This window comes from Oryctolagus cuniculus, chromosome 8 (genome assembly GCF_964237555.1).
Source record: "Oryctolagus cuniculus chromosome 8, mOryCun1.1, whole genome shotgun sequence".
In the NCBI taxonomy this organism is placed as follows: Eukaryota; Metazoa; Chordata; class Mammalia; order Lagomorpha; family Leporidae; genus Oryctolagus; species Oryctolagus cuniculus.
The window spans coordinates 133541766-133569601 of NC_091439.1; the positions used below are offsets into that span (position 1 = coordinate 133541766).

The 27836-nt window shown below is 45.3% G+C and overlaps 1 protein-coding gene across 13 annotated transcripts in view; it reads left to right on the plus strand.

The window, feature by feature from the left end:
• Positions 1-24784, plus strand: part of MARCHF1 (membrane associated ring-CH-type finger 1) — a 1003118-nt gene extending 978334 nt beyond the window's left edge. For all 13 annotated transcript variants that reach the window (XM_070047277.1, XM_051831701.2, XM_051831697.2 and 10 more), the window contains 2 exons: positions 9841-9988; positions 22915-24784. In XM_070047277.1, coding sequence (XP_069903378.1) covers positions 9841-9988; positions 22915-23213 — 447 coding nt within the window. In that variant the 3' untranslated portion in view covers positions 23214-24784. The remainder of the gene's footprint in view (positions 1-9840; positions 9989-22914) is intronic.
• The last annotated feature ends 3052 nt before the right edge of the window (positions 24785-27836 follow it).

Below are 27836 nucleotides of genomic sequence, written 5' to 3' on the forward strand. Positions count from 1 at the left end.
TTTGCGTTTTAAGTTGTGTTGGCCCTGCTGTGACACATTTATTTTCTATTCAACTGGACTATTCCAGGAATGTCTGTAAATACTATGAAGTAATGGGAGCTCTTCTTGGTAAAATATTATTCTGTCGGCATAAAAAGTCAAGCAATACCAAGTCTTTTAATCTGGAAAATAAAATTTTTCCACAAAAAAAGGGAAAGCAAATATTCAAGTCCTTGTGTGGGAGCAGGTGCAGACTCTGGGAGGCAGTAGGTACTGGGTCCTCATCACCCACAAGGGAGACCTGGATTGAGTTCCTAGCTCCCTGCTTTGGCCTAGCCTAGCCCCAGCCATTGCTGGGCATTTAGGGAGTGAACCAGTGGTGGGCGATCTCTTTCTCTCTCCCCTCAAGATAAATGAATTTTCTAAAGTCATCACTTAATTTTTACAAAGAGAATTCTTGAGTGTAGAAATCCAAGCTAATTACCTTTCGATCAGAAGCGTTGTTTCCTTGCCATATCCACTCCCATGGCCTTTCCTAGATTGGGCAAGTCCTCAGAATGGCAGCCCTGGAGCTTGGGGCTGTCCACTCAGACACTTCCTGGGTCCTGCGTCACTTGTGGGGAGTGTCTTTAGTGCACCTGCCCACCTTGCTGCTTTCAGCTTATTCGGAGTTTTAAATCCCTCCAACCTTTTGTGAAATCTGGCACCCAAAGCTTTGCTTCACTGGGTGAAGTTTGAATTGGACAAATAGAATGAGAAGTTGCTGGGGCCTATGTTAGAGCCTGTGATATGATTTTCATTCCTAACTGAAAGCTTCTAGATGATGCTACCTAGCGTATGAAGTAATTCACTCACTTACCATTCTCATCTTTGTTCCTGTGATGAACAAAAACCCGACCGTATTTCCCTGCTATGAGGTTCAATATTCGGCAAAATCTGTTTGTACTGGGAGTATTGATGGGGGACCTTTGGCTGACTTAATTCTGCATGATGAAGTCCCATCATTATTCCTCAGAGATTTTACTAACGGGATGCATTAATCTAGAAGATAAGGACAGTTGAAGTGCAATTGGGTGTGATACTACACATTCCAAATTATGCTCATTGCCAACATGTCTTGAATTCCTGTAAATTGCCCAGTCCTGTTCAGCACTTACATGCATTAAGTCACTTAAACCATACTCTGAAAAGTAGATGTTGTTCTTAGCACCACTGTACAGGTAAGAAAATGGAAAGACAAAGCATTAAAATAACTCACCCACACCCACACATCCCTGAGTGGCTGAGCTAGAATAGTCCAGAGCCTTAGATGTCAACAAACAAGCTTGATCATAGCAGAATTACAGGGCCCGCTTCTCGGTGTTGGGTGTGTGTGTCGGGAACTCACTTCCCCAGATGAGTCTATTAGACAGCCAATGCTGAAAATGACTCCGGACTACTAAGGACTCCCAAACTGAACACTTTTCATAATTATTCCTCTCCATGGTCAGGTTGTGCCCATTAATCAGTTGCTGGGAATATAAAAGCAAAAGATTCAACTGAGTGGAAGCAAAAGGAAGCCACCGATTTCAGGCTCTCAAGTATTCTTCTTATAGAAAACTTCGCATACTATGTTCTAACAAGACTGCCAAGGGCGGGCAGTGCTGTCTTTACCCTAATCTGGGTCTCAGTGGTAACTTGACCCTAATTTGAATGCTATGGTTGCACCAGTCTTGGTGCCCAGTGTGGCAGGGTTGGTTGAGAGATGGTGGGGTCTTTAAAAGCTGGCATGTACTGAGGAGTAATTAGATCATTGGGGGTATTGCCCTCAAAGGGAACTAATGCTGGTCTCATGGACTGAATTAGTTTTCACAGTAGTGATTCATTATGAAAGAGTAAGGCTAGCACTCAGATCCTGCCTTCACTTTGTGTCTTGTTCTGTGACTGCTCCCTCTCTCATATACTCGAACTGGGATTCCATCCACCATGTTGTGGCCCAGCCAATGGGACCCTTGGCAGAGTCTGAACAGCTGGGGCTGCCCACTCTTAAAATTTCTGCCTACAAAAGTATGAGCTACACGAAGCTCTTTCCCTTATAAAGTACCCAACCACGGGCATTTTGTTATAGCAACAGAAAACAGGCAGATACACGAGGTATCAACAACTACTTCCCCCAACTGCAGGTCAACGTGTGTCCAAAGTGTCCCAAGGTGGCAGTCATTGGTCTGATGTGTCTATTTCCACTGAAGACATCCCGGTTCACCTGGGAGGGTGTCTCATTCTCCACCGGTTAACTCTTGCCGTCTCTGGATGTGGATCAGAAGCCCTGCCACAATCCGAGGCTGTTTCCTTCTGTTTGTTATCAAGAGAAATAGAGGGGTTGCAATCAACCGGGGATATATAATGTCCCATCACTTTGGGCTGTGCACAAGATGCCAAATAACCGCTGTACCTTGATGCAAAGTGGGTGAGAACTCGGGGAAAGTCTTGTCTAGGAAACTACAGTAGACTCACAGAGCGGGTATGGATATAGCATGTGAGGTCTCAACTCAGGGATTCCAGGGAGCCCATGACTATGTTGCATGCAATCTGTTGGGGGTCATGACTCACACGTGCCGTGTACATGTTCTGCATCATGTCCAGCAGTGAACATCATAACTAATCAGGGAATTTAACCAACTGCCCGCCATCTACACTGAATGTGGCTTTCCGTGTCCTACCTGTCCTCAGGTGTGTAGCAAATTTCACTTAAGTTCTGAAGAGGTCAGGTTTTTCCTCTACTGTTCTTAAATACCTTTTTAAGAGGGGATTGCATACCATAGAGCTATCTACCAACTTGAGGATGCAGGCTCAGGAGTTGTCATAGAGGCCAGTGCTGTGGCAGAGCAGGTTAAGTCACCACCTGCAATGCTGGTGTCCCATGTGGGTGCCCGTTCTATTCCTGGCTGGTCCACTTCGGATCCAGCTCCCTGCTGGTGTGCCTGGGAAGGCAGCAGAGGATGACCCAAGTGCTTGGGACCCTGCACCCATGTGGGAGACCCAGAGAAAGCTCCTAGTTCCTTTCTTCAGATCAGCCCAGCTCTGGCCATTGCAGCCATTTGGGGAGTGAGCCAGCGAATGGAAGATTCTCTCTCTCTCTCTCTCTCTCTCTCTCTCTCTCTCTCTCCTTCTCTCTCTGTAACTCTGCCTCTCAAATAAAAATAAAATAATAAGAAAAGAGTTTTCATAAATGATGCTAGTCTGTTGTTTGGTTTTGTGTCAAAGTACGAGAGTCCTTAAAGGTTTGTGGAAAAAATGAAATTAACAGATAATGTGATTCCACGAACTTTTGGAAGATGGCTCTCATTTGAAGTTGTCACTAATGCAACATATTTTAATATGCTTTTCTGTTGCCTAAACACTAATATGAAAAGTGAAATAGAAGTCTGTTTTGTTATTGATGAGCTAATTCAAAATCACTTTATTTTATTTCTTATAAAGTAACTGATACTGTGATTTTTTTTCACTCAATCTGAAATATTTGTATCACAGTCAAATAACCAAACTAGACTGGACTACAGATTAATTCCTTACAGGGAATGACAACCCTGCTTCAATTTTTTAAGATTGATTTATTTATTTGAAAGGCAGAATTACAGACAGAAAGAGGAGAGAGACAGAGAAAAAGATCTTCCACCTACTGGTTCTCTCCCCAAATGGCCACAATGGCTGGAGCTGAGCCGATCTGAAGCCAGGAGCTTTTTCCAGGTCTCCCACGTGGGTGGAGGGGCCCAAGCACTCCCCAAATGGCTGCAACAGCTAAAAACAGGACAGGTCAAAGCCAGGATCCAAGAACTCCATCCAGCTCCAGGTCTCCCACGTGAGTGGCAACACTCAAGCCCTCATCTGCTGCCTTCCCAGATGCATTAGCAGGGAGCTGGTTGGGAAGCAGAGCAGCCAGAACTTGAACCGGCATGCCAATGTGGGATGCTAGGATCACAAGCCATCTCTTAGCCCACTGCGCCACAAAGCTCTGCCATAAGTCCTACTTCCACCCAGGTCACTACATCGTTCCAAGTGTCAGCGATTAGGCAGGAGGTTCTCAAACATTAGCCTGCATCAGAATCACCCAGGGATTTGTTAAAATGCAGGCCACAGAGCCTGCCACCAAAGCCTCTGATTGGCTAAGTTGGGTGTGGTACCCAACATACTGTAGGTGTAAGTGCCCAGGTAGAAGCCAGGCAACATTCTTTCAGACACACTGTCCCCTACAGATGGGTGCTCTTGGAGCTTCCCCAGTAAGGCAGGCCCAGAATTCTTGAAAGTTTCGGTAGTATCACCTAGCACAACCTATCCCATCAAGGGGTGTAGATGACGTAATTTATTTTAAATTTCTGTGTCCCAAGTATTATTTCACTCACATGGGACAGAAGCCCACCATAATATTACAAGCAGGGTCAGAGAAGTTTAAGACAGCTAAAATATGGATTTACATTTATGCCGTATTGGTGAATTAACAGCCAACAGCCTGCCAAACGATCCTAGTGTTTGGACCTTGCGCCACCTGGTGGAAATTGTTTGCCCTGTCCTTGTATAGATTTGCTGATAATTCTGGGCGGGGGTGGGGGGGGTGGAAGGGTGGGCGGGGTGTCTGTTGGGGAAAATTGTGTTTCCTGTATCAAGGAAAAAGAGGAAGCAGCTTTGTTAAAGTAGCCCCACCCTCATGTATTTTGATGTGCAAGTAAACTTGTTCTTCGCTGGTGCAGATTCTAAAAACTTGTTCATTACACAGTATTTGTGAATTTGGATTTTAGGACAGAATACAAATGCAAGTAGTTCAAATCAGAAAACCTGACAATATGTTGCCCAGTTTGATTTACCTGGAGCAAATGGAAAATTTCTTTAGAATCTATGTTTGCAGCAATTTATACTTCAACTCAGAAATCGCTGAAAACAACCCAGCCGTGGGAGTGTCTGTGAGCGGATAATAAAAGTTCCATTCAGCTAAAGAGATTTCAGCAAGGAATCCAGGGCAGGGACAATAAAAGGTAGCAAAGGCTTGGGATGGCAATGCCTGAAGAAGGAACCAAACCCATCCACTGAGGAGGAGCTAAGATTTTGTGAAAGCTTGGCTGACCCCCCCCCCCCCCCCAATCCGGTTTCAAGGAATAGCAGAGAACTTGAAGCCTAACGGAAGGCAGAGGCGAGAACTGGCAGTGTGGAGGCGTGAGGCTGGGGGAAGGAGACGAGTGGCTGCCTCCTGCACCTTCCTGGTGGCGCTACGGAGAGACAGGAGTGCCCTTACACTTGTCTCAGCTGCAGTGACCTAGGGCAGGAAGGCAGTGCCCACTCGCCGTGCAGATGTCCGGCTGCTCACTGGTGAAGGCAGTGCTTGGCCAAAGATGAGGCCAGGTTTGCATCTGCTCTGTCCCCTGTGGAGAATGCCAGCGTAGGTCATCGCAAGAGTCCATCTCAAGAATCTCATCCTCTAACAAAGGCTCTGGTCGTGTTGACACGGCTGATGGTGCTTAAGGGACCACAGTTTCAGAATCCAAAGAGTCTTCTCTTACCAAGCCCCTCCAGCAGTGTCACAGTGGTCGTGTGAGCGGAAGCTCTTCAAAAAGTTTGCGGGAAACATGTTACGAAAAAACTAGGACTGCATTTCAAAATTTTTATAGTTATATTTTATTTTACTTTTCCAAAACTTCTCTTTGAATTTGAAAGGCAGGGTCAGGTGGAAGACTTCCACCTGCTGCTTTACTTCTCAGATCCCCCACAACTTGTAGGGCTGGGCCAAGCCAAAGCCAAAAGCCCAAAACTCAATCCAGGTCTCCTACAGGAGTAACAGGGACCCAAGTACTTAAGCCACCATCCGCTGCCTCCCAGAATCAGCCGGGGAGCCAGGACCCAGCCCAGCACCCCGATATGGGATGTAGGCATCTCAAGCAGCAGTTGAACCATCGCACCACAGTGCCTATCCCCATTTTCCACAAACTTTCAAAGTATCCTTTTCACAGTTTATCACTTTACTAGGACAAGCTCTTTTTTTTTGAAGAGCTACTGAATTTCAACATCACAACTGTTAGATTAAAGCACTTCCATGACAGTGGTGTTAAAATAGTTTCCATCTTCACCCTTTCCCTCCATTCTTCATAGTGACGGCTTGCGAAATATATTAAAATTCTGCATATGAACCTGACAAGACAACATGAATGAACGGTTTATTAAAAGGAAAAGATTCCAGCTGGTGCTAAGTATTGAATGCCAGCTGCAGTAAGCAAGCCACTAGGAAGAGGGCACTGTGGCATCGCATCCCCTTGGGCACGGTAGTGAAATCAGAGTAAGGCTTGCAGGGCCCATGCACTTCACCTCTCCTCAGAGTGTTACAGGGATTTCAGCTGACAGCGTCGCAACTTCTGTTGCCCAAGACGTCTCTACAACCTGCTTAGTGCGCCCCCTGCCAATTCCACTAAAGGTTCTTCCTTTGAGGCTCATTATTGTTGAATAATGTGTTCCAGCCAATCCATCACATGGTTCTCCTAACATAAAAGAAGCCCCAGTTTTTAAGGGTGATTTCAAGCCAGTTTTACAATAGAGGGCTGATTGGGTAGGAATAGTTTGTGACTTAAGGTGTTCTAGTCCATTAGGGACACTTGCTTTTGGCCATATTGAATCTCAAGGTAACTCAAGGGCCATTTATTAAGTCAAAAAATGCTATTGACAAATGGCAATTATTCTGTGATCATTGGGGTTATTCAGATTAATGTTATAATAAACCAACACCCAAACATGATTTTAAAACTCTGTCTCTTATAGATGTGGTGTGAAGTCTTCATAAAAGCCAAAGTGACACTAAAATCTTATCGATTCAATATTGGTGAACTCAAAATAGAGCCCAAATTGAAGCAACTCTTTATTCCTTAGCCACATGACTAAGATTTATCCATTACTGTACTCGGAATAGCATATAAAATACATTTTGATGAAAAAAAGACAAACTGAAGTATAAAATTTTTTTTGACAGGCAGAGTTAGACAGTGAGAGAGAGAGACAGGGAGAAAGGTCTTCCTTCTGTTGGTTCACCCCCCAAATGGCTGCTACGGCCAGAGCGCTGCACCGATCCGAAGCCAGGAGGCAGGTGCTTCTCCTGGTCTCCCATGCGGGTGCAGGGCCCAAGCACTTGGGCCATCCTCCACTGCCTTCCTGGGCCACAGCAGAGAGCTGGCCTGGAAGAGGAGCCACTGGGACAGAATCCAAAGCCCCAACAGGGACTAGAACCCGGGGTGCTGGCACTGCAGGTGGAGGATTAGCCTAGTGAGCCAGGGCGCCGGCAAAGTATAACTTTTTAAATGAGCTCTAACAGACCCCCATAAGGAAAAATACATAATGATCAGCCAATAAGAAGAGAAGAATGGATGATGTTTGTAAATAAATATGGTTTTCAATAGTGCCTAAAACGCTTTCTGGAACGTCGAAATCAGACTTCAAGTACTGTGCTGCAGGATTTGAGCCCTCACACTGAAGAGGGGTTAGAAAGTATCCAATTCTCAACAGGGATCACATTTCAGTTAATTTTCAACACTTAAGAATAACTGTGCATCAATTACAGATCTAAACCAGTCATATTAAGTAGAACAGATAACAAAACTACTAAGAGGTATAATGTATTTAGTTGTTCATTAACAGTCAGGGCTATGCTGATCAAGCCACCATTTCCCATAGTGTCCACCTCACTCCAACAGGTTTCCCTCTTGGTGTTCAGTCAGTCGCCAATTCTCTTTCAAGAATCTTATTTGACAGCAACCTAGGAAATCATGGCTTCGTGAGACAGACTTTTATTTTCCTTGCATGTTGCAGGACTCTCAAAGTTGAGCTGTTGCTGGCTGGTTTGGAGTCTCCCATTCTAAAAATTATTCCTTGAGGTTGGGGCTGGCGCCATGGTGCGGCACTGGCATCCCATATGGGTGCCGGGTTCTAGTCCCAGTCGCTCTTCTTCCTGTCCAGCTCTCTGCTGTGGCCCGGGAGTGCAGTAGAGGATGGCCCAAGTGCTTGGGCCCTGCACCCACGTGGGAGACCAGGAAGAGGCACCTGGCTCCTGGCTTTGGATCGGCATAGCTCCAGCTGTTGTGGCCATTTGGGGAGTGCACCAACAGAAGGAAGACCTTTCTCTCTGTCTCTCTCTCTCACTGTCTGTAAATCTACCTGTCAAATAAATAAATAATAAAAAAATTTTAAAATTATGCCTTGAGATTGAACGATGATGGCTAACACTATGCCCATACGGATTCCAGGTAGCAAAGAACAAGAAATGAAGGAAAGGATAAAAGGACAATGTCTGTATCGTGCAGGCACAGACTTGATGTCCCAGTAGGTATCCACTGACTTCTCACTGGTGGAAAGTGGTCAGTGTCCTCCTCTACCCAACAGGCTGAAGCGACAGCCGCTAGCTGGCTCAGTACCAAACCTTGCAGACTTAGTCTGGTAATAAAAAAAGAGGTGAGGCAGGTGTTTGCCTGGCTGTTAAGCCACGCACTTCCCACATGGAAGTCTGATCCTGGCTCCACTGCAGATTCCAGCTTCCTGCTGAAGCTCACCCTAGGAAGCAGGTGATGGCTCAAGTAACTGAGTGTCCCTCGCACCCACGTGGGAGACTCGGACTAGGTTCTTGGCTCCAGCTTTAGCCTGGTCTAGCATGGCTACTGATATGATTTGGGGAGTGACTCAGCAGATGGGCTCTCTCTCTCTCTCTCCTCAACAACAACAACAAAAATATACATTCAAAACTGCAACACTGTGTATGTTTTGTAATAATCCTAGAAGACAGTGTTCCTTCTAAGTACTTACAAACTAGTACCACAAAGAAGCAATAGGGAGCCGTTGCCACGGCTCACTAGGCTAATCCTCCGCCTTGCGGCACTGGCACACCAGGTTCTAGTCCCGGTAGGGGCGCCGGATTCTGTCCCGGTTGCCCCTCTTCCAGGCCAACTCTCTGCTGTGGCCCGGGAGTGCAGTGGAGGATGGCCCAAGTGCTTGGGCCCTGCACCCCATGGGAGACCAGGAGAAGCACCTGGCTCTTGCCATCGGATCAGCGCGGTGCACCGGCCGCAGAGCGCCAGCTGCGGCAGCCATTGGAGGGTGAACCAACGGCAAAGGAAGACCTTTCTCTCTGTCTCTCTCTCTCTCACTCTCCACTCTGCCTGGCAAAAATAAATAAATAAATAAAGAAGAAGCAATAGGCAGAAACCTAAAGGGAATGTTTTCTGAAAATTATACAATATTAAAACTTTCTCCTTCGTGTTACAGATGAGGAAACTATTTAATTCATTTGGCGAACAGGAAATTATCTTTGTTTTCATTTATTATCTATTTAAATTGTATACAATTCTGTAGGTTAAGATTTTGTTTGTCTCCGAACATGAAGATTTCCTTGAATATTAGAGTATCATCCGAAATTGAAAAGATTTTTTTTTTAAGATTTGTTTATTTATTTGAAAGACAAAGTGACAAAGAGCGAGGAGGAGACGTAAAGAGAGATCTTCCATCAGCAGGTTCACTCCCCCAAGTAGCTGCAATGGCTGGGGCTGGGCCAGGCTGAAGCCAGGAGTCAGGAACTCCATCCAGGTCTCCCACATAGGTGACAGGGACCCACGCATTTGTGCTCTCGTCGGCTGCCTTCGCAGGCACAGTGGCAGGGAGCTGGTTCGGAGGAAGAGCAGCCGGACTCAAGCCAGCGCTCCGGGACGGGATGCTGGAGGTACAAGCAGCCGCTTAACCTACGTGTCGTAATGCTGCTACCAGGGTTTCATGTTGCTGCCTCTGTTGAGGATCTGTGTTGGGGGGACCGTGGAGCGTGGTATTGCCTACAGAAACTCGGTTTTGAATGTGACTCCGTTCTGGTTGCAGTGGGAGAAACTGCAGATGACCACGAGTGAGAGGAGGAAAATATTCTGCTCTGTGACGTTCCACGTCATCGCCATCACCTGTGTGGTGTGGTCCTTGTATGTGCTCATAGACCGCACGGCGGAGGAAATCAAACAAGGCAATGACAATGGTAAGAGCGCACGTTTCTTCTTTTCTCTCGCTTGGGTTCTAATGAGGCTGCCCAGAGGTGGACGGGGAAGCCCTTTCTCAGTGTAGGTTTCCACGTGTGCCACGCTGGCAGCAGCCTGGCAGTTGGAGGCATAAACTACGGGGTCCCAAACTGAGCGAGGAGACGTGTTGAGTTCATGGAGAGCTTAGTGAGGAGAAACATACCAAAAGTCTACAGCCCCCGAGGCTTTTCTCCCCTGCCTTGTGTGGACAGGTTTTTCATGTTACTGAATTTATCCTACTCATACCTTCTTTTAAAGTGCGAACAAGATGGCACTCTAGCAAAGACGTATTATACCAGGGTGCTTCCAAGAAGTTCGCAGGAAATGGAATGAAAATACAAGTTTATTTTAGTGCAAAAAATTTACTGCAATCCATGTATAGTTTCTTCATTACATGCATCTCATGAGCTTTGTGAAGAACCCTCGTAGCGCAGTGAGTGCCCTGTGATTTGATAGGACACGTCTGCTCCCAGGTTGACATTTCAGCCAGGCCAGGCTTGATCGTGAAGGGCGGTGCCAAGTCTGTGAAGAAAGATGTTTCAAAATCTTCAGGCTTATTCTTAACTTTTAAAATGGATGAGGGGACCGGCGCCACGGCTCACTAGGCTAATCCTCCGCCTTGCAGTGCTGGTACACCGGGTTCTAGTCCCGGTCGGGGCGCCGGATTCTGTCCCGGTTGCCCCTCTTCCAGGCCAGCTCTCTGCTGTGGCCAGGGAGTGCAGTGGAGGATGGTCCAAATGCTTGGGCCCTGCACCCCATGGGAGACCAGGAGAAGCACCTGGCTCCTGCCATCGGATCAGCGTGGTGTGCCAGCTGCAGCGCGCCGGCCACGGCAGCCATTGGAGGGTGAACCAATGGCAAAGGAAGACCTTTCTCTCTGTCTCTCTCTCACTGTCCACTCTGTATGTCAAAAAATAAAAAGCTGTTGTGGTGTAGCAGGTGAAGCTGTCACTTCTGACGCCAGCATCCCATATGGACGCTGGTTCGAATCCTGGCTACTCCACTTCCAATCCAGCTCCCTGCTAATGGCTTGGGAAAAGCAGCAAAAGATGGCTCAACTGTTTGGGCCCCTGCCAGCCACGTTGGAGACTGGATGAGGCTTCTGGCTTCAGCCTGGCCCAGCGCTGGCCCTCGCATCCATCTGGGGAGTGAACTAACAGATAGAAGTTCTCTCTCTCTCTCTCTTCCCTCTATTTCTGACTTTCAAAATAAGTAAACATTTAAAATAAAATAAAATGGACAGGTCAGTTTGAACAGAGGCGGAAATAGGAAACACATGGCTATCGAACAGTGTGTATTTTCACTTCTGAAGGTCCCAGTTCTTCCTCGTTGGGCCCTCTGAGCCTTTGTGTAGTATCCAGCCTGAATCACAGCTGGCGCACCAGGAGAAATAGCCCGCCCATCTCTCTAGAAACAATGTTAAGTCACTAATGAGTTGAACTGAGAAATGGCTCAGGTCGGTAACATGGTAAGTTTGTAGCGTTACGAAATTAACATGTGGCCCCCTACAAAAAGAAGAAACTGAAACAATGATAAATTAGAGGAGAAAAGAAGGAGGAAAAATTGTAGAAGAGGGAGGTTTATTCCTCTGTGCTTTTTCGCCTGGATGCATCAAAATGCGAGGGAGCATGTTGCATTCCCACAGCTGCCCGCTTGGGGGCAGCGATGTGCACCTGCGTGTGCTGGCTAGGAGCCTTCCCGAAGCCCGACGGGGCTCACCTGCGTGAGGTTTAGCTTGCGGAGAGGAAGCGAGGGGTGGCAGGAGGAAGAGAGGAGACGGAGCTGCAGAATCTGTGTAGTTTCCTGAGACAGCGACAGCACCAGGTCCAAATGCTGGGGGAAAAAAAGGAGGGTTGGGTTTCTGTGTCTGTTTTTTTGCTCTTATTTAACATTCACTCAGTTATTATACTGTAGCATTTGTATCAAGCTATTGTTTGTGGTTGCATTATGTATCAGTCCAGAAATGAATATTTATTTTTAGATTGTTTTTTTAAACTTTATTTTCACGATATTTGAGAGGCACAGAGACAGAGAGAGTTCCTTTCCTCTGGTTCACTCCCCAAATGACTGCAACAGCCAGGGAGGTCTGGGCCAGGCCAAGCCCAGGAACCATAAACTCAGTCTAGGTCTCCCATACGGGTGGCAGGGACCCAAGCACTTGAGCCATCTTCTGCTGCCTGAGGGAGCATTAGCAGGAAGCTGGAATCATGAGTGGGGCCAAGACCCAAACCCAGGCACTCTGATAGGGGATGCCAGCATCCCAGGCAGCGTCTTAAGCACCAGGACAAATGCCTGCACTTGTCGTATGTTTTCATTTGACAACTACAACAGTTTCTTAATTAGACTTTCTCCAGCCTCGCCTCCCTTCAGCTGATGCTAATGTGATCACAGCAAATTTGCAAAAACATGAATCTGCTGCCGTTCCTCTCTCTACTTGGCCGCTACTCTTAATGTAGAATGTGGACCCCTGGCTCTGCACGGTGGGATTCTGCTGCCCCACCAGACTGCAGTCAATTAGGCTGAACTTGCTTCCTTCAGCTCCTCGGATTTCCAGACTCTTGCTGCACTTCCTCTCCGTGGAAAATGTTCGCTCCCAGCTTCCCTCGTTCACCACCACTGCGCACACGGAAACCCTGAGATGTGTGAGCTCCCTGCGTCCCTGGCCCCGACTCAGCCTTTGCAGTCCTCCGAGAAGCGGGTTCAGTTTCTGGACTAGGATGAGTGTTGTTCCTAACACAGTGAATCTCAAGGTGTGCTTCTAGGAATAGCAACATTAGCATCACCAGAGCCCTTGTTAGACCTGCGAATTTTGACCTCCCACCTGCCTCGACCTATACAGTGGAGCCCAGCAATTGGGGCTCAAGATGCCTGCAGGTGAATCTAGTGCCTGCTAAAGTTTGAGAGCCATTGCCCTACCACGTCCCCTCCCCCCCACCCCCCCGCATCGTGCACTTAACACATGACGGCGCTCCACTGCGATCGCATGTCCCACTTCCTGTGAGTGACACCCTGAGACCTGCATTGCAGCCTCATAGATACAAAATTCAGCATTCCTGGGGCTGGTGTTGTGGCATAGTGCGTTAAGCTTCCACCTGCTGCACTGGCATCCTGTATGGGTACTGCTTTATGTCCCGGCTGCCTCACTTCTGATCCAGCTCTCTGTTGTGGTCTCGGAAAGCAGTAGAAGATGGCTCAAATGCTTGGGCCCCTACAGCCACGTGGGAGACCGAGAAGAAGCTCCTGGCTTTGGATAGGCCCAGCTTGGGCCATTGCAGCCAACTGGGGAGCAAACCAGTAGATGGAAGATCTTTGTCTCTCCCTCTATCTATAACTTTGCCTTTCAAATAAATATTTTTAAAAATTCATCCTTTCTGTGATTGTACCTTGCAGCAATGATAAGATGCTCTGCCCTACTTTGTGGTTAGTGCATTATTTTAATTGCTCATTTGCATGTCTCCCTTCTGCCCAGAGCAGGTTGGTGCCTGGGACCCAGCAAGTGGCACAGTGTTGTTGAAGGAATGATGAAGTGTGCCTGCCTTGTACCCAAGTTTTTGTAATTCCTAACTTGGCTTTTAGATTTTTTTTAAGTCTTTGTTTCCCAGTTCTGGATGAGGGCAGGATTCCAGGTCAGTCACCCAGTGGACTGTCACCCAGGTCTTCCAGATTCCCCAGTAGAAGAGCTTGGAGAGTAAAGGGTCGGCTTTCACCTATATATGAAGTAGATATATCATTTATATAAATCTTCCATTTCTTAAAGGTAACTGAAATGTGGTCATTTTTATTTCTGGTGTTCAGAGCTTTTCGATAAGTAATGGGCTATTTACCAAGCAGCAGTGTCCTGGCTACTGCTGCAGAGCCCTTTGTCAATGAACAGTTCTTAGAACACAAGGCAGTTCAGATGGAAACCATCGTGACTTTTGTAAAAGGTGTCATCTGTATTTATGTTTAAAATGCACTTAGAAGCTAACTTTCCAACGTAGACATTTGAAGGGAGTGTGGACATCTGAATGAATAGTTATTTTTAATTTAATTTTTTACTTATTTATTAGAGGGGAAAGACAGTTTCCGTCCACTGGTTCACTCCCCTAAATGCCTGCATCAGCTGGGGCTAGGCCAGGCCAAAGCTAGGAGCCGGGAACTCCATGCAGGTCTCCCACACAGAGGGGTCAGGTTCTCAATTAGTTGAGCCATTACTATTACCTCCCAGTCTGCATTGGCAGGAAGCTGACATAAGGAGACAAGGCCAGACACTGACCCCAGACACTCTGATACAGGATGCAAGCATCTTTTTAAATTAAGATTTATTTATTTATTTGAAAGGCAAAGTGGGGGGCCGGCGCTATGGCTCACTTGGCTAATCCTCCGCCTGTGGTGCCGGCATCCCATATGGGCGCCGGATTCTGTCCCGGTTGCTCCTCTTCCAGGCCAGCTCTCTGCTGTGGCCAGGGAGTGCAGTGGAGGATGGCCCAAGCGCTTGGGCCCTGCACCCCATGGGAGACCAGGATAAGCACCTGGCTCCTGCCTTCGGATAGGCACGGTGCGCCGGCTGCAGAGCGCCGGCCGCAGCAGCCATTGGAGGGTGAACCAACGGCAAAGGAAGACCTTTCTCTCTGTCTCTCTCTCTCGCTGTCCACTCTGCCTGTCAAGAAGCAGAGGAGCTGCGATTCAAATCCACACTCTGATGTGGTAGTGGGCATCCCGAGGCATGGCTTCACCTGCTACACCACAACACCCACTCTGGCACGAGCCTGTTACCCAATGTCTTAGCCACAAGACCAAACGGCCACCCAGAATTACTAACCTTCCTTTGGCATGGGGACTGTGAGTGCTGATCCTCAGTGTACTTTTAAAGTTGTTGAAGAAAAGAACATAAAAGTCAACATATTTAAAATCCATCCTGAAAACCTTCAAAAATCTTTGAAGAGGAACAAATCATGCTTTTTCAAACATAACTGAGGTTGAATATAAAACAGCAAAACCATTTGAGCAATTATGACAGTACTGGAAGGAAAACATAATGCTTCATATTTATAAAAAATGGTTCTTTTAGATTATGCCTGATGCCGGTTAGCCTCTGACCTTACTCTTTTCCCCCGCTTTCTCCTGTAACATGGGGGGAAAAAAAAAACTGTTGCTTGGAACTTTAACCCTAAATTACCTTGCTACTAACTCTAACTTGGACAATAATTGTTCTCCAGCTTTATCTGTACATGATCTAGAATAATGTTTCAATATACTGTTTTTTTGTTTTTGTTTTGTTTTTTTTTTTTTTTTTTTTTGGCAGGCAGAGTGGATAGTGAGAGAGAGACAGAGAGAGAGAGAGAGACAGAGAGAAAGGTCTTCCTTTGCCGTTGATTCACCCTCCAATGGCCGCCGCGGCCAGCGCGCTGCGGCTGGCGCACTGCGCTGATCCGATGGCAGGAGCCAGGTACTTCTCCTGGTCTCCCATGGGGTGCAGGGCCCAAGCACTTGGGCCATCCTCCACTGCACTCCCTGGCCACAGCAGAGAGCTGGCCTGGAAGAGGGGCAACCGGGACAGAATCCGGCGCCCTGACCGGGACTAGAACCTGGTGTGCCGGCGCCGCAAGGCGGAGGATTAGCCTAGTGAGCCGCGGCGCCGGCCTCAATATACTGTTTATGTTATAAACAAAACACAAAACTAGAGGCTGAGGCACAGACATTTGGCCAAGGAGTAGACACCGTATCCCACGTCAGAGTGCCTGGCTTCAGTACTTGCCTCTGGTTCCCGACTCCAGCTTCCTACTGAAATGCACCCTGCAGGATGGAGTGTTGACTCAAGTAATTGTGTTCCTGCCACTCACGAGGGAGACCTGGGTTGAGTTCCCACGTCATGGCTTCAGCCTCAGCCCAGGCCTGGTTGTCAGAGACATGGGAGTGAACTGGCAGATGGGAGCTCGCTCTCTCTCCCTCTTAGATGGATAAATAGATACATAGACATATGACAGATACGGAGAGGTAGAAATAAACAAAAAGGTGACAACAATTTACTAAAGATACTATAGGTGCAGTATAAAAGCTGCATTGAGAAAAAATGCATACCCCACCAGGGACTACCATATCAAATTGATTGTGTGACACTGATTCCCTGGGGAGCCCCTAAGGTCCTGCAGGGCAAGGTCCTTCCCTCATCATGCAGAGAGCAGTTGGCATTAGGAGAGGCTCAAATATTTTTGCTGTCTGTGGCTGATTCCAACAGATAAGAACCACCCAAATATAACAAACACTGGCTGGAGCTAGTTGTCAAAAGGCCAAGGTTCTTGATCTGCCCTAGTCACTGGTTAGTTATCCTGAATAAAATAATGAATCACGCTGATGGCCAGTTTCCTCATTTGTGAAACTGAGAAATCAAGCTATCTTCTGAATTCTTTCTGTGATGGGTTTTCCAAATCTTCATGAACCTGACCTTGCATCAGATAAATTGAAATGTGTTTAGATAAATAATGCACATACCATACACCTTAACTCAGTGATTATTACCATTAAAATAAGTTAAGGAAGAAGTTAAATATCTTAAAAAATTTGATGTTTTCCTTTAAAAAAAAAAAAACCTGTTTATTTGAAATGCAGACACACACACAAGATGGTCAGAGAGATCCCAACTACTGGTTAATTCCCCCGAATCTCTGCAGCACCCAGGGCTGGGTCATGCTGAAGCCAGGAGCCAGAAACTCAAAGCAGGTCTCCACATACAGGGCAGAAACGCTACTGCTAGAACTGTCACTGCTGCCTCCTGGGGTGTGCATTAGCAGGAAGCTGGAATCGTGGGGCTGGGACTGGAAACCAAGCTTCCATCATGGGACGCAAACTTCACAAGTGGCATTATGACTGCTGCACTGAACCCTGCCCTGTTGCTGGTTTTCAATACTTTGTCCAACTGAATAGGAGAAACGAAAGAGGAAGCCATGCCCTGCCTCAGTATCCCAGCCAGCCCCGTACATCACCCATCTTCACACATCCTATAACTCTGCATAACCTAGGCATCCTGTAAAGATAGTCCACCTTTCCAGAGATGCATTTTCTAGATGTGCACTGTTCTTACAGCTGTGCAATGGGGCACTTCTCTTCTGTGATTTGAAAAGGCTTTTAGATAGACTCCAGGTATCTCCTATCACATGATCTGCCACACACACGTGCAGTAGACTCCCAGACATCAATTGTAAAAGCTGGAAGGGACCTTGGGGATCTTTGTTTTTTAAGATGAAGAAATAGGTAATGTGTTTGATCTTCAACTATATTATAAATTCCCCCCTGGGATATTCTGGCTTATCCAATTTGACTTAAAAGCAGAGGAGAGATGTTACAGGACACCTGCATCCGTTTCTACCTTGGAGAGGGCTGGGGACTTTATCCCAGTGCCAAGGGAAATTCATTTTCAGAGAAGCAACATAGCTGGAAAGTAAATGAATAGGAAAGGGTTCCAGAGGAAGTGCAGTGGTCTGGCTGGCACTCATTGGGCTTCTCTGCTCCCGGATTAAGGTTTTCACTGACTGGAATCCAGGGGTGGGCTGAAGTCGGGTGAAGTCAGAGAGGTATTCATGGAAAGCAGCAATGATAGCTCTGTTGGCCGGCACCGTGGCTCACTAGGCTAATCCTCCGCCTTGCGGTGCTGGCACACGGGGTTCTAGTCCCGGTCAGGGCACCAGATTCTGTCCCGGTTGCCCCTCTTCCAGGCCAGCTCTCTGCTGTGGCCAGGGAGTGCAGTGGAGGATGGCCCAAGTGCTTGGGCCCTGCACCCCATGGGAGACCAGGAGAAGCACCTGGCTCCTGCCATCGGATCAGTGCGGTGCACCGGCCGCGGCGGCCATTGGAGGGTGAACCAACGGCAAAGGAAGACCTTTCTCTCTGTCTCTCTCTCACTGTCCACTCTGCCTGTCAAAAAATTAAAAAAAAAAAAAAGCTCTGTTAATCTGCAGCTTACTCAACCACAGATGAGTACCACTGAAATCTCTCAGTAAGAACAACCACAGCAATTTACACCTATAAACATTTTCTTAGGTGCTGTCCATTCATTGTTTCACACTAACAGCCTATGAGTTGATAGTCCTCTTACCTCCATTTTTTCCCCCAGAAACCTTTAAGGAATATAGACTTCATACATTTCATGATTCCAACTTTAGGAGCATAGTGGTTGTTCACACCATGCCTTCCCTCCCACACTCCGTTCGCTCTTCCTTCTCCCTGGGTGTGGTAAATCTCTATCAGAGGGGAGGTTTTAATCAGCTCTTAGCATAGTCTCATGCTGACCTCCTATCCTTCAAAGACCTATGCCTAGCACAATATTCATCCATGCTGCCACATAAATAATTCATACAGTCTTCTGTGTGAGCACACATCTAGCAGCAATGACTCACCAGGCAATTGGGGAGCCCTGGGCATGTGGAGCTGCCCACAGTGACGCCCCCAGATAACCAGCCACACCCATCATCCTCCCACACAGCCACAGTGTTTTCAGTCCCAGCACACAGGCTCCCAGTCCTAAGTACCCAGCCTCCTGTCCAATACCCCTTCCAGACTGGGGTGTCTCCTCGCTGCTGGTTGTATGGACACAAGCTGGTACAGCTGTTGCTTATGTCAAAATTGGCACCCACTATCTCTCAGCCAGTTTCAGGACTGCCGTTCCTGGTGGCTGGGGAGAGAGAAATGTACCCCCCCCCCAGGATGGCAGGTATAATGTTGTCCCCACATGGCTCCAAGTCACACTCACACCAGGCTCTTCCCACAGCTGTATAACCAGTAGCTTGGGCTGTTGCAGTCTGGTCTCGTCTCACTCTCCAAAGCTGGTGCTGAGGCTCTTGGCTACTGGGGTCCTCCACACAGATAGTTACCCTCTAATTTGCATGGATTTTCCTCTGCTGTTTTTAAGCTCTTCCTTCAGATATTCTCTCCACTTTTTTTTTTTTAACTCTCTTCCCCTTGACTACAGCAGCACGCTCCCTCTGTATTCTGCTATCTTAGATCCACTGGTTCAGTACCCAAATGGCCAGTCAGAGCTGAGCCAATCCCAAGCCAGGAGCTTCTTCCAGGTCTCCTATGTGGGCACAAAGGCTGCCTTCTGCTCTCCCAGGCTCAGCAGGGAGCTGATTCAGAAGCGAAGCAGCCAGGACTTGAACAAATGCCCACATGGGATACTGGCATTGCAGGTGGATGCTTAACCTACTATGCCAGAGCACCAGCCCCCTGAGCATCTTTTTATATGCCTATTTTCTATATATTTCCTTTGGTGGGGTTAGTCAAATCTTTTGCCCATATTGTATAGTTTTTCTCCTTAAATGTTGAGCATTTTTGTACATTTTGGGTACAAGTCAGATCTATGCTTTGCAAATTATTTTCTCCATGTGTGGCTTATCTGTCCTTCCTCCCTTTCCCAGGGAGATGGAGACAGAGTTCTCATCTGTTGGTTTATTCCCTACATGCCTGCAATGGCAGAACCCAGGCCAGGGCCAAAGCTGGAAGCCAGGATGTCAATCTAGGTCTCCCACACAGATGGCAGGTACCCAAAGACTTGAACCATCCCCCTGCTGCCCCCCAGGGTCTGCATGCAAAGAAACTGGAGCAAGAAGCCTGGAGCCAGACACCTGGACATCTTAACTGGTACCTTTACTGCTTAGCTAAACACTAATCCTTATTATTCTTTCACCAATACCACACTGTCTTGGTCTCGTGTGTAGGCTTGGAGGATTTAAAAGACAGTGTGACGCAAGAGGATAAAACAGGGAGGAACAGCAAGTAAAACCTACCCTTCACTGGTTCATTCCCAAACGCCTGCAACAGACCAAAGCCAGGAACTCCATCCAGGTCTCTCACATGGGTGGCAGGAACCCAAGTACTTGCGTCATCATCTACAGTATCTCAGGCCCATTAACGGAAGCTGAATCATAATAGAAACTGAACCCAATGCTCTGATACAGGATGCAGGAAAACCCAAGTGGCAGCCTAAGCCACTGTACTACATCTGCTCTGTGTAGCTTTATAGTAGGTGTGGAGTGGGACAGTGTCTATCCTCTGACCCTGTTCTGCTCCAGTGCTGCGTTGACTTATCCTGGTCATTTGACTTTGCACATGAACTTCAGACTGTTAAGACTACACACAGGCAATTTTAACTGGGATAGTGTTGAATCTATAGCTAAAACTCAAGAACTGATCCCTTGAGTATAGCTGTCTATGTGGATTACTTTCTACTTAATTAAAATCACTTTTATAGTTTTCTTCTTAGATATATTTTGTAGGGTTTGTACCTAAGGTTTCTTGGTGATGGCTTTTTCATTTTTACTGGTACTATTATTGGTATAACGGTAACATTTGTAGTTCTAAGCTCTTGTTCAATGTTAGTGAGGAAGCAACTTATGTTTGTATATTGATTCTTGTATTCCACAACCTTGCTATGATTATTTTAAAAAACCAGTGTTTTTAAATTCGGAGACTGTTCACAGGTGCTATTGCTGTAGAAGATAGTTTCTTACTCCCCAATCTGTGTACCTCTCATTGTTCTTGTGTTACTGCATCAACTAGTGTGTGATGCTGATTAGGGGACAGAAGAAAGGCCATCCTTAGCTAGTTCCCAGTCTTGGGGAGAAAGCTTCTTGATTCTCAAAGGTAAACATAGTGCTTACTTTTTCCCCCCGAGAGCGAGGAAGCACTAGGCATTCACCTCACTGAGGTAATTCTGTATGCCAAGAGGCTGACAGTTCTGTTCACCACGGATGACTTAAAAAAAATTGGATTCTGTCAAATGCCTTTTACCTCACTTACTAAGTTTTCTTCTTTCATTTGCCCTTGTGTGGAATACTGTGGAGTTAATTAACCAAAGACTTATTCCAGATATGTAAAACAGAACATTTAAAAGTCAGTTATAGTATATTATGTATTATCAATTTGCTAATATTTGAGAATTTTTGTGTCAATGTAAAAAGACATCTATCTTACAAGGTTTGATTTTGGTATTAGGTAAGACTAGCCTCAGCATGTCCCTACTTTAATTTTTTCCAAACATTACAAAAAAATCCCCTAGCCTTCTGTTTGGGATGGACATTGTTGATTTGATTCTTCAGATGTATTGTTCTCTTTGTGTGAGCTTTGACTAATGATATTTTCAAGTACTTCCACTGGCTGGGATAAATATATATTCAAGATGATTGTGAAGCAATTTAACCATAAAGTTCTTACAAATTAGGTACTGGAAAACATTTCTTACTCAAAGCTTCCAGTAAATTCTACTGCGTTTATTTAATACACTGCAGAATTCTTCAGAATCAAATACTGAAAGGAGCACAAGAATTTTAGATCATCATTGTCAACAAAACAGGAAATTAGTGAGACATCTACAGCCGGGAGGTTTTTCATGTCAGGAACACAGTTCCTTTTAAGTTCAGAGAGCATATTTTCTAATATTTCAAAGGACACGTTGGAGCCACAGTATTTTAAAAACGTTTACTTGCATAGTTCAAGGGAGTCAGACCTCAAAAAAATGTCTGACTCGCCAAATGAGAACAGGTCCTTAAAGAAGCTATTTTAAAAGCCACCATGGTTGGCCAGCACCGCGGCTCAATGGGCTAATCTTCCACCTAGCGGCGCTGGCATACCAGGTTCTAGTCCCGGTCAGGGTGCCAGATTCTGTCCCGGTTGCCCCTCTTCCAGGCCAGCTCTCTGCTGTGGCCAGGGAGTGCAGTGGAGGATGGCCCAAGTGCTTGGGCCCTGCACCCCATGGGAGACCAGGATAAGTACCTGGATCCTGACTTCAGATCAGCGTGGTACACCAGCTGTGGCGGCCATTGGAGGGTGAACCAACAGCAAAAGGAAGACCTTTCTCTCTCTCTCTCTCTCCACTCTGCCTGTCAAAAAAACAAAAACAAACAAACAAAAAAACCACCATGGTTACTAAGTTTGTTCACAGCAGAAAATTTTATCACATAGCTGGTCTGGTATATATTCATGTGTACTACGGATGTCCCAAATTTTCACTGTTGTACTTCTAGAAATCTGTAAATAAGCCTTTTTTTCATAAACACTTTGAATTATTTTTATTAATGGTGATGGTAATTAAGAGAAAATATTGATGTGCAGGAAAATAATCATTCTCACAGGCAAAGTATAAGATTTCTGAAACAAAGGACTAAAATCCTAACCCTTTTGTTTGTTCTCCCACCTCCTCCCCACCCCATTCCTTTTAGAAGGAGGTGGAGAGGGGATCTGGATAAACAGGTCCACAGTATCTCCAGTGACTTTACCTTTAAAGGATTTCAAATCCTCATTCTTTGCCTTAAGTGTTTCGGAGAAGATAGTGAAAACACTTAACTATAAGGAATAAATGCCCAAAGTCTAATAAAATCACATCTGAAAATTACAGTAGCTCTCTGATGCTACGAGACAATTTAAGAGTGGCAGGTGAGGTCAGTGCCGCGGCTCACTAGGCTAATCTTCCACCTGTGATGCCAGCACCCTGGGTTCTAGTCCCAGTTGCTCCTCTTCCAGCCCAGCTCTCTGCTGTGGCCTGGGAGTGCAGTGGAGGATGGCCCAAGTGCTTGGGCCCTGCACCCCATGGGAGACCAGGAGAAGCACCTGGCTCCTGCCTTCGGATCAGCGCAGTGTGCTGGCCGTAGCAGCCATTTTGGGGGTGAACCAACGGCAAAGGAAGACCTTTCTCTAACTCTGTTCAAAAAAAAAAAAAAAAAAAAAAAAAGGTGGTAGGTAGGTAAGAAAATGTTTTCATGTCATTTTAACAGAGTATTTTAAAGGCATTAACCCAAACCAGGTTATAACCCTTAAGAATTGAACAATATATTCCTTATTCATATAACTTAGCAAGCAGGATGGTCCTGTAACAAGCTCCATTGACAAGTTGGTGAAAACATTCTCTTTTATTTCAAAGGTGTCCTTGAATGGCCATTTTGGACAAAACTGGTTGTCGTGGCCATCGGCTTCACGGGAGGCCTCGTCTTCATGTACGTCCAGTGTAAAGTCTACGTTCAGTTGTGGCGCAGGCTGAAGGCTTACAACCGGGTGATCTTTGTGCAGAACTGCCCAGACACTGCCAAAAAGCTGGAGAAGAACTTTTCATGTAATGTAAACACGGACATCAAGGACGCTGTGGCAGTGCCTGTGTCACAAACGGGGACAAACGCACTGCCATCTGCAGAGGGCGGCCCCCCCGAAGTTATACCAGTCTGACAGAATGACCGGCCCGGAGTTTCTTACTGCAGGATCTCTCTCTAGCCCCCAGCCACTACAAGTGACAGAACTGATCCTGAATTATTCACTCCATTTATCTCCTCTATTCAGAGACTGATTTTTCCTTCTTTGCTCAAAAAGGTAAAGGAGAAAACATAACCGATGATCAGGATCTCATGAAGCAGAGCCTAGAAGTGTAAGGAACGTGACAAGTGTGCTAGAGAGTGACTTCCAAGACAATTAAGAACCAACCACTGGTGCAAGAATGCTTTTAGGCAGAGGTCAAGGATTACACGGACACAGACACTCTTCACAGTAGCAGGGGACAAGTTCAACAATACAGACTTGAATTGCGATGTGTTTTTCTTCTAGGGCCTTGGAATGTTAACTGTCCTATTTGGAAATAACATTTCATTTTATACCTGAAATTGTCTGCATTATTCCTCAGTCACATTGGAGGCAAAGTTGGAGGATGCATATTTTGATTTCTTTTGACAGCTAATGATTTTAGGGCTGTTGTCAAGTCTGGTTATTTCTGACAAATGCATGATTTTAAAATAGATAGAATACACATCTGAAGATATTAACACTTTGATTTTCAGGTAATTTGGGGGTTTAACAGTTAAATACCCACAGAAGTTGAAATCAACTACCAGGTAGGTCCTTTATTTTAAATAATGTGGTCCCTCTAATGCAGTGCTATACAGAAATATAAGGCAAATGCAGGTCATAATTATGAGTTTTAATTTCTTAGTAGCCCCATTATTTAAAAAAGTGAAACTACTGTTTTTGTTTAACACTATGTTACTTCAACATAAAAAGTTCTAGAGTCATTTCTTCAAGATCTATATGTATCTTATGGTACATCTCAATTTGGATAGCACAGCCCTAAAATTAGATACTGAGCCTCTGCTTCACTTAATAAATATTTCAGCAAAACATTTTATTCCAAATTCTCACAAATGATCTTACGAAGCACTGAGAAAAAAAATCTAACTTGAAGAATTATTTCTCTAGAGGGTAAGAAAGAATTCAACCAATCTGTGAAATTGTTTGCTTCACTGAAGCCCTACTGAGAGGGAATATTTTTGGTACACACTTGTGTTAATAAGGGTTCTTTAATCCATATAAGGTGTCAAGTTGACAGAAGAACAAGAACCTAGACCCCATGTTAAAAAGCTGACAGTTCTTCTCTTGTAAGTAACAAATTGAGTTATTTAGGTTTCACGGTTATTGTGTTCTTTGCATAGTCATGTAAATTGAAGTGTGAATGATCTTGTGAGCTCTATTAATTATAGATAATGACTTGTCAAAGATATCCTACACTTGAAAAGGTGATTTGTTTCTGTTAGCGGTCATATTTATTATTGTGACAAGGCACGGATGGCCGTAAGCACCAAAGCATGGGTATGGCGTGGGTGCACTTTGTAACTACCAGTGTGATTGTTATTCAGATGATCATACAAAAAGGGGAATAAAACCTGTCAATGAGAAAGATGGTGGGTATGAATCAGTGGCTGACAATGAGTCCAATAGTCCCAATTTCTAGAAATAAAAAGGTAAACTGTCAATTTTGTATGTGTGGCATGTGTGTTTTCATGTATATATGCAAAACAGATGTTAAGGTCTTCGGTCAGGAAATGAAAGGCATGTAATAATAAGGGCATATGGAAAAACACTGGAGTAACTAAATGGACAAAAAGCACTGTACAAAATGTGTGAATCCCCTAAACTTTGTATTAACGTCTTAAATTTTCATTTTAAAGACTCAAATTTTTAATACCATCTTTGGATGATTTAACCATGGCACCACACTCAAGCAATTAACTTTCTTGCTATTTTTTCCTAGACTTTTTCCTAATCCATTTTTCCTGTGGTTTAGCAACAGGCAACACGTTGCTTATAAATATTTCCCAGGAAGAAGGCTAGTCGCCAGTAAACAAGAAAATATTGGTTCTTTTGCTTGCTCTAGGAGGGAAGGGATTAATCACCTTAATTACCATAGAAAATACTGCTTTAATTCTGTTCAAACCTAAGCAAGACAGGTAAGTGCGTAGCTCATTTTACAGTAGATGACTGGCTAAAATAAAACCTTATTTATCAAGGGCTACACTTAACCCTGGAGAACATTTCTAGAATGACAAAGATAAGCACTTTGCTGTGTTGATAAAACATAACATGTATTCTAAAACTGTAACTTTCAATTAGCTTTGATAGTCAAAGCCTATCATTTAAAAAAAAATCAAAAAATCCACTGCCAGGAAAAAAAGGGCTTTCTTGGAAAGGATGTTTTGTGTTCACACAATCTGAAATCACTGCAGGCATTCAAAACAATGTTGACACCTAGTGTGGGAATGGTACACCTGCCCTTTCAAACAACAGATTTGTCTTTTTCTGAGTCAGTTACAAACTGCTCTGCAGAATGAGATGTGTTTGCTTTGATTACATAAACAGGTGAAGAACAGATTCAAGAATGAGCTTACCTTCCTGTTAAAAAAAACCATGGCTTTTTATAACTGAGGAATTATCAATACCAAACACCACAGGCATTCATGCTGTTTTTTTATAAGAACTATTACTTTTGTTGCATAAAGATCCAATTGTAAAGAAATGAAATTCCAGTTTGAGACAAATTAAGGAAAAATTAAGTTGTATCCATTGAGGATACAACTATTCAGAAATATAAAGATTCTCCCAGTGTTCCAACAGTGACACTCTGAGCTGTTGTGACGTGATTACAGCCCTAGAGACGTGGTTCTCAGTTCTACCTTGGGCCTTCGGTATCATCTGTTGTTTGGCTGGAAAGCAGCTCGCTGGCCCACTGACATCAAAAAATTTAAGTCGTGGGAATGAGATGGGAGGATTCCATCTGCCCGTTTACCTGTCTTTGCCATAAGTATTTTGAAAATTGTAGAGGTCTAAAAACTTTGCTCGGTGTTAGGGTAGTTGCTATGTAATTCGGTGAGGCCTACACTTTAAGAAACATGAAAACTGTTTTCTTCAGTCAGTCCAATGGTGCTATTTTACATATCAATACAGTTGGAAAGAAATACTGTTATTTTGGGCTGCAGCATTTCCTCTACAACTGCTGAAAGCCCATTTTGAAATTGGATAATGCGATGAAACAAAGAAGGAAAAATTATTTTAACCGTGTATAAACTTGGGACATTTGTACTTTCGGTTTTACCTAATTCTTTCATTAACAATCTGTTTGTGAATAATGTGTGTAAGACAAATTGAGGCAAAGAATAATTATCTGTGAAAGACTTTGTATATTAAACAAGTGATCCAAACCCTGATTGCGGTTTCTATACTTTTTTCCCCCAAACAGACTGAAGTTTCTGCCCATTTCTATCTGCAACATTCAAATACCTGACAAAAGCTTTCATAATGCTTTAGGTTTTTAAGCAGGTCTGAACATACTTGGTAATGGAGAAAGGCTAATTAGTAGGTTTGTCCTCAAATAATTACAAGGGGAAACCAATGGACATGCAATATTCGATTTTCAAGACATGCTTTTAAAAAGGAAAAGGAAGGAAGTCACAAGTGTAATCTAGAGGAAAGACTGTCAACAGAAACGAGTAGCATTTTTCTACTGAGATTCAGACAGTTCATGGCTAAACACACATTACGAGAAGACCATGGATTCTCTTTCTAACCCAAGTTTGTTGCCCAGAAGCACCCTAGGCCAGGCTTGGCAATCAGGGGTGGGAAAGGAATGTGTTTTTTCTCTGCACTGCTATTTGAATGAGCTCTTTGTCTCTGACCTTTCAGCCTTCTCCCACCCCCCAAATCACAGCAAACGCTTCTAGATCGTTAATCAGTGTCACTGGGTTTCAACTAACGATCCCCCACCAAGTATCGGGATAGATTACCAAGTGTAAAGAAGGGAGAGGTAAAATAGAGGGGTAGCGTTTAAGCGCTGACCTGGAGGATGAGCAAACAAGTATTGTCAGTCTTGCAAAAACTCGGGTGAGGGGGTGGCGCTGTGGCTTAACAGGTTAAAGCCATGGGCTGCAGTGCTGGCATCCCATAGGGGGCGCTATTCGAATCCCTGCTGCTTCACTTCGAATGCAGTTCCCTGATAAGGCACCTGGGAAAGCAGCAAAAGACGGCTGAAGTCCTTGGGCCCTGTACCCACATGGGAGAACCAGAAGTTGTGGCTCCTAGTGTTGGTAGGGCCCCGCCCTGGTCGTTGCGGTCATCTGGAGAGTGAACAAATGGATGGAAAGCTCTCTCTCCTCTCTGCCTTTCGGTTAAGTACATCTAAAAACAAAAAGCTGGAAAAGCGGGCAGAGGAAAGGCTAACTGCAGAAGTTCTGAACAGGAAATAGCGAGCAAGACTGACAGATGAAGCCGGTCAACAAACAAGCTCTAATGTGAACCCCATACTTACTCACAGAGATGAAAGATGGACACACACAGTGCCGTCTCTGCATTCTGTCTTGTCCCACAGTGGGAGACAAACAGAAAAGCACTCAGAGGACCAGATACTGCGACAGGAGGGAGGGGTGGGCCCCTGGTGCGGGCCATGAAATGCACACTGCAGCTCAGTCGTGTCACAGCCCGGAGGCACACAAGCTGTGGCTTCCTCAGAACCTGCCAAGTGAGGACAAACCTCTT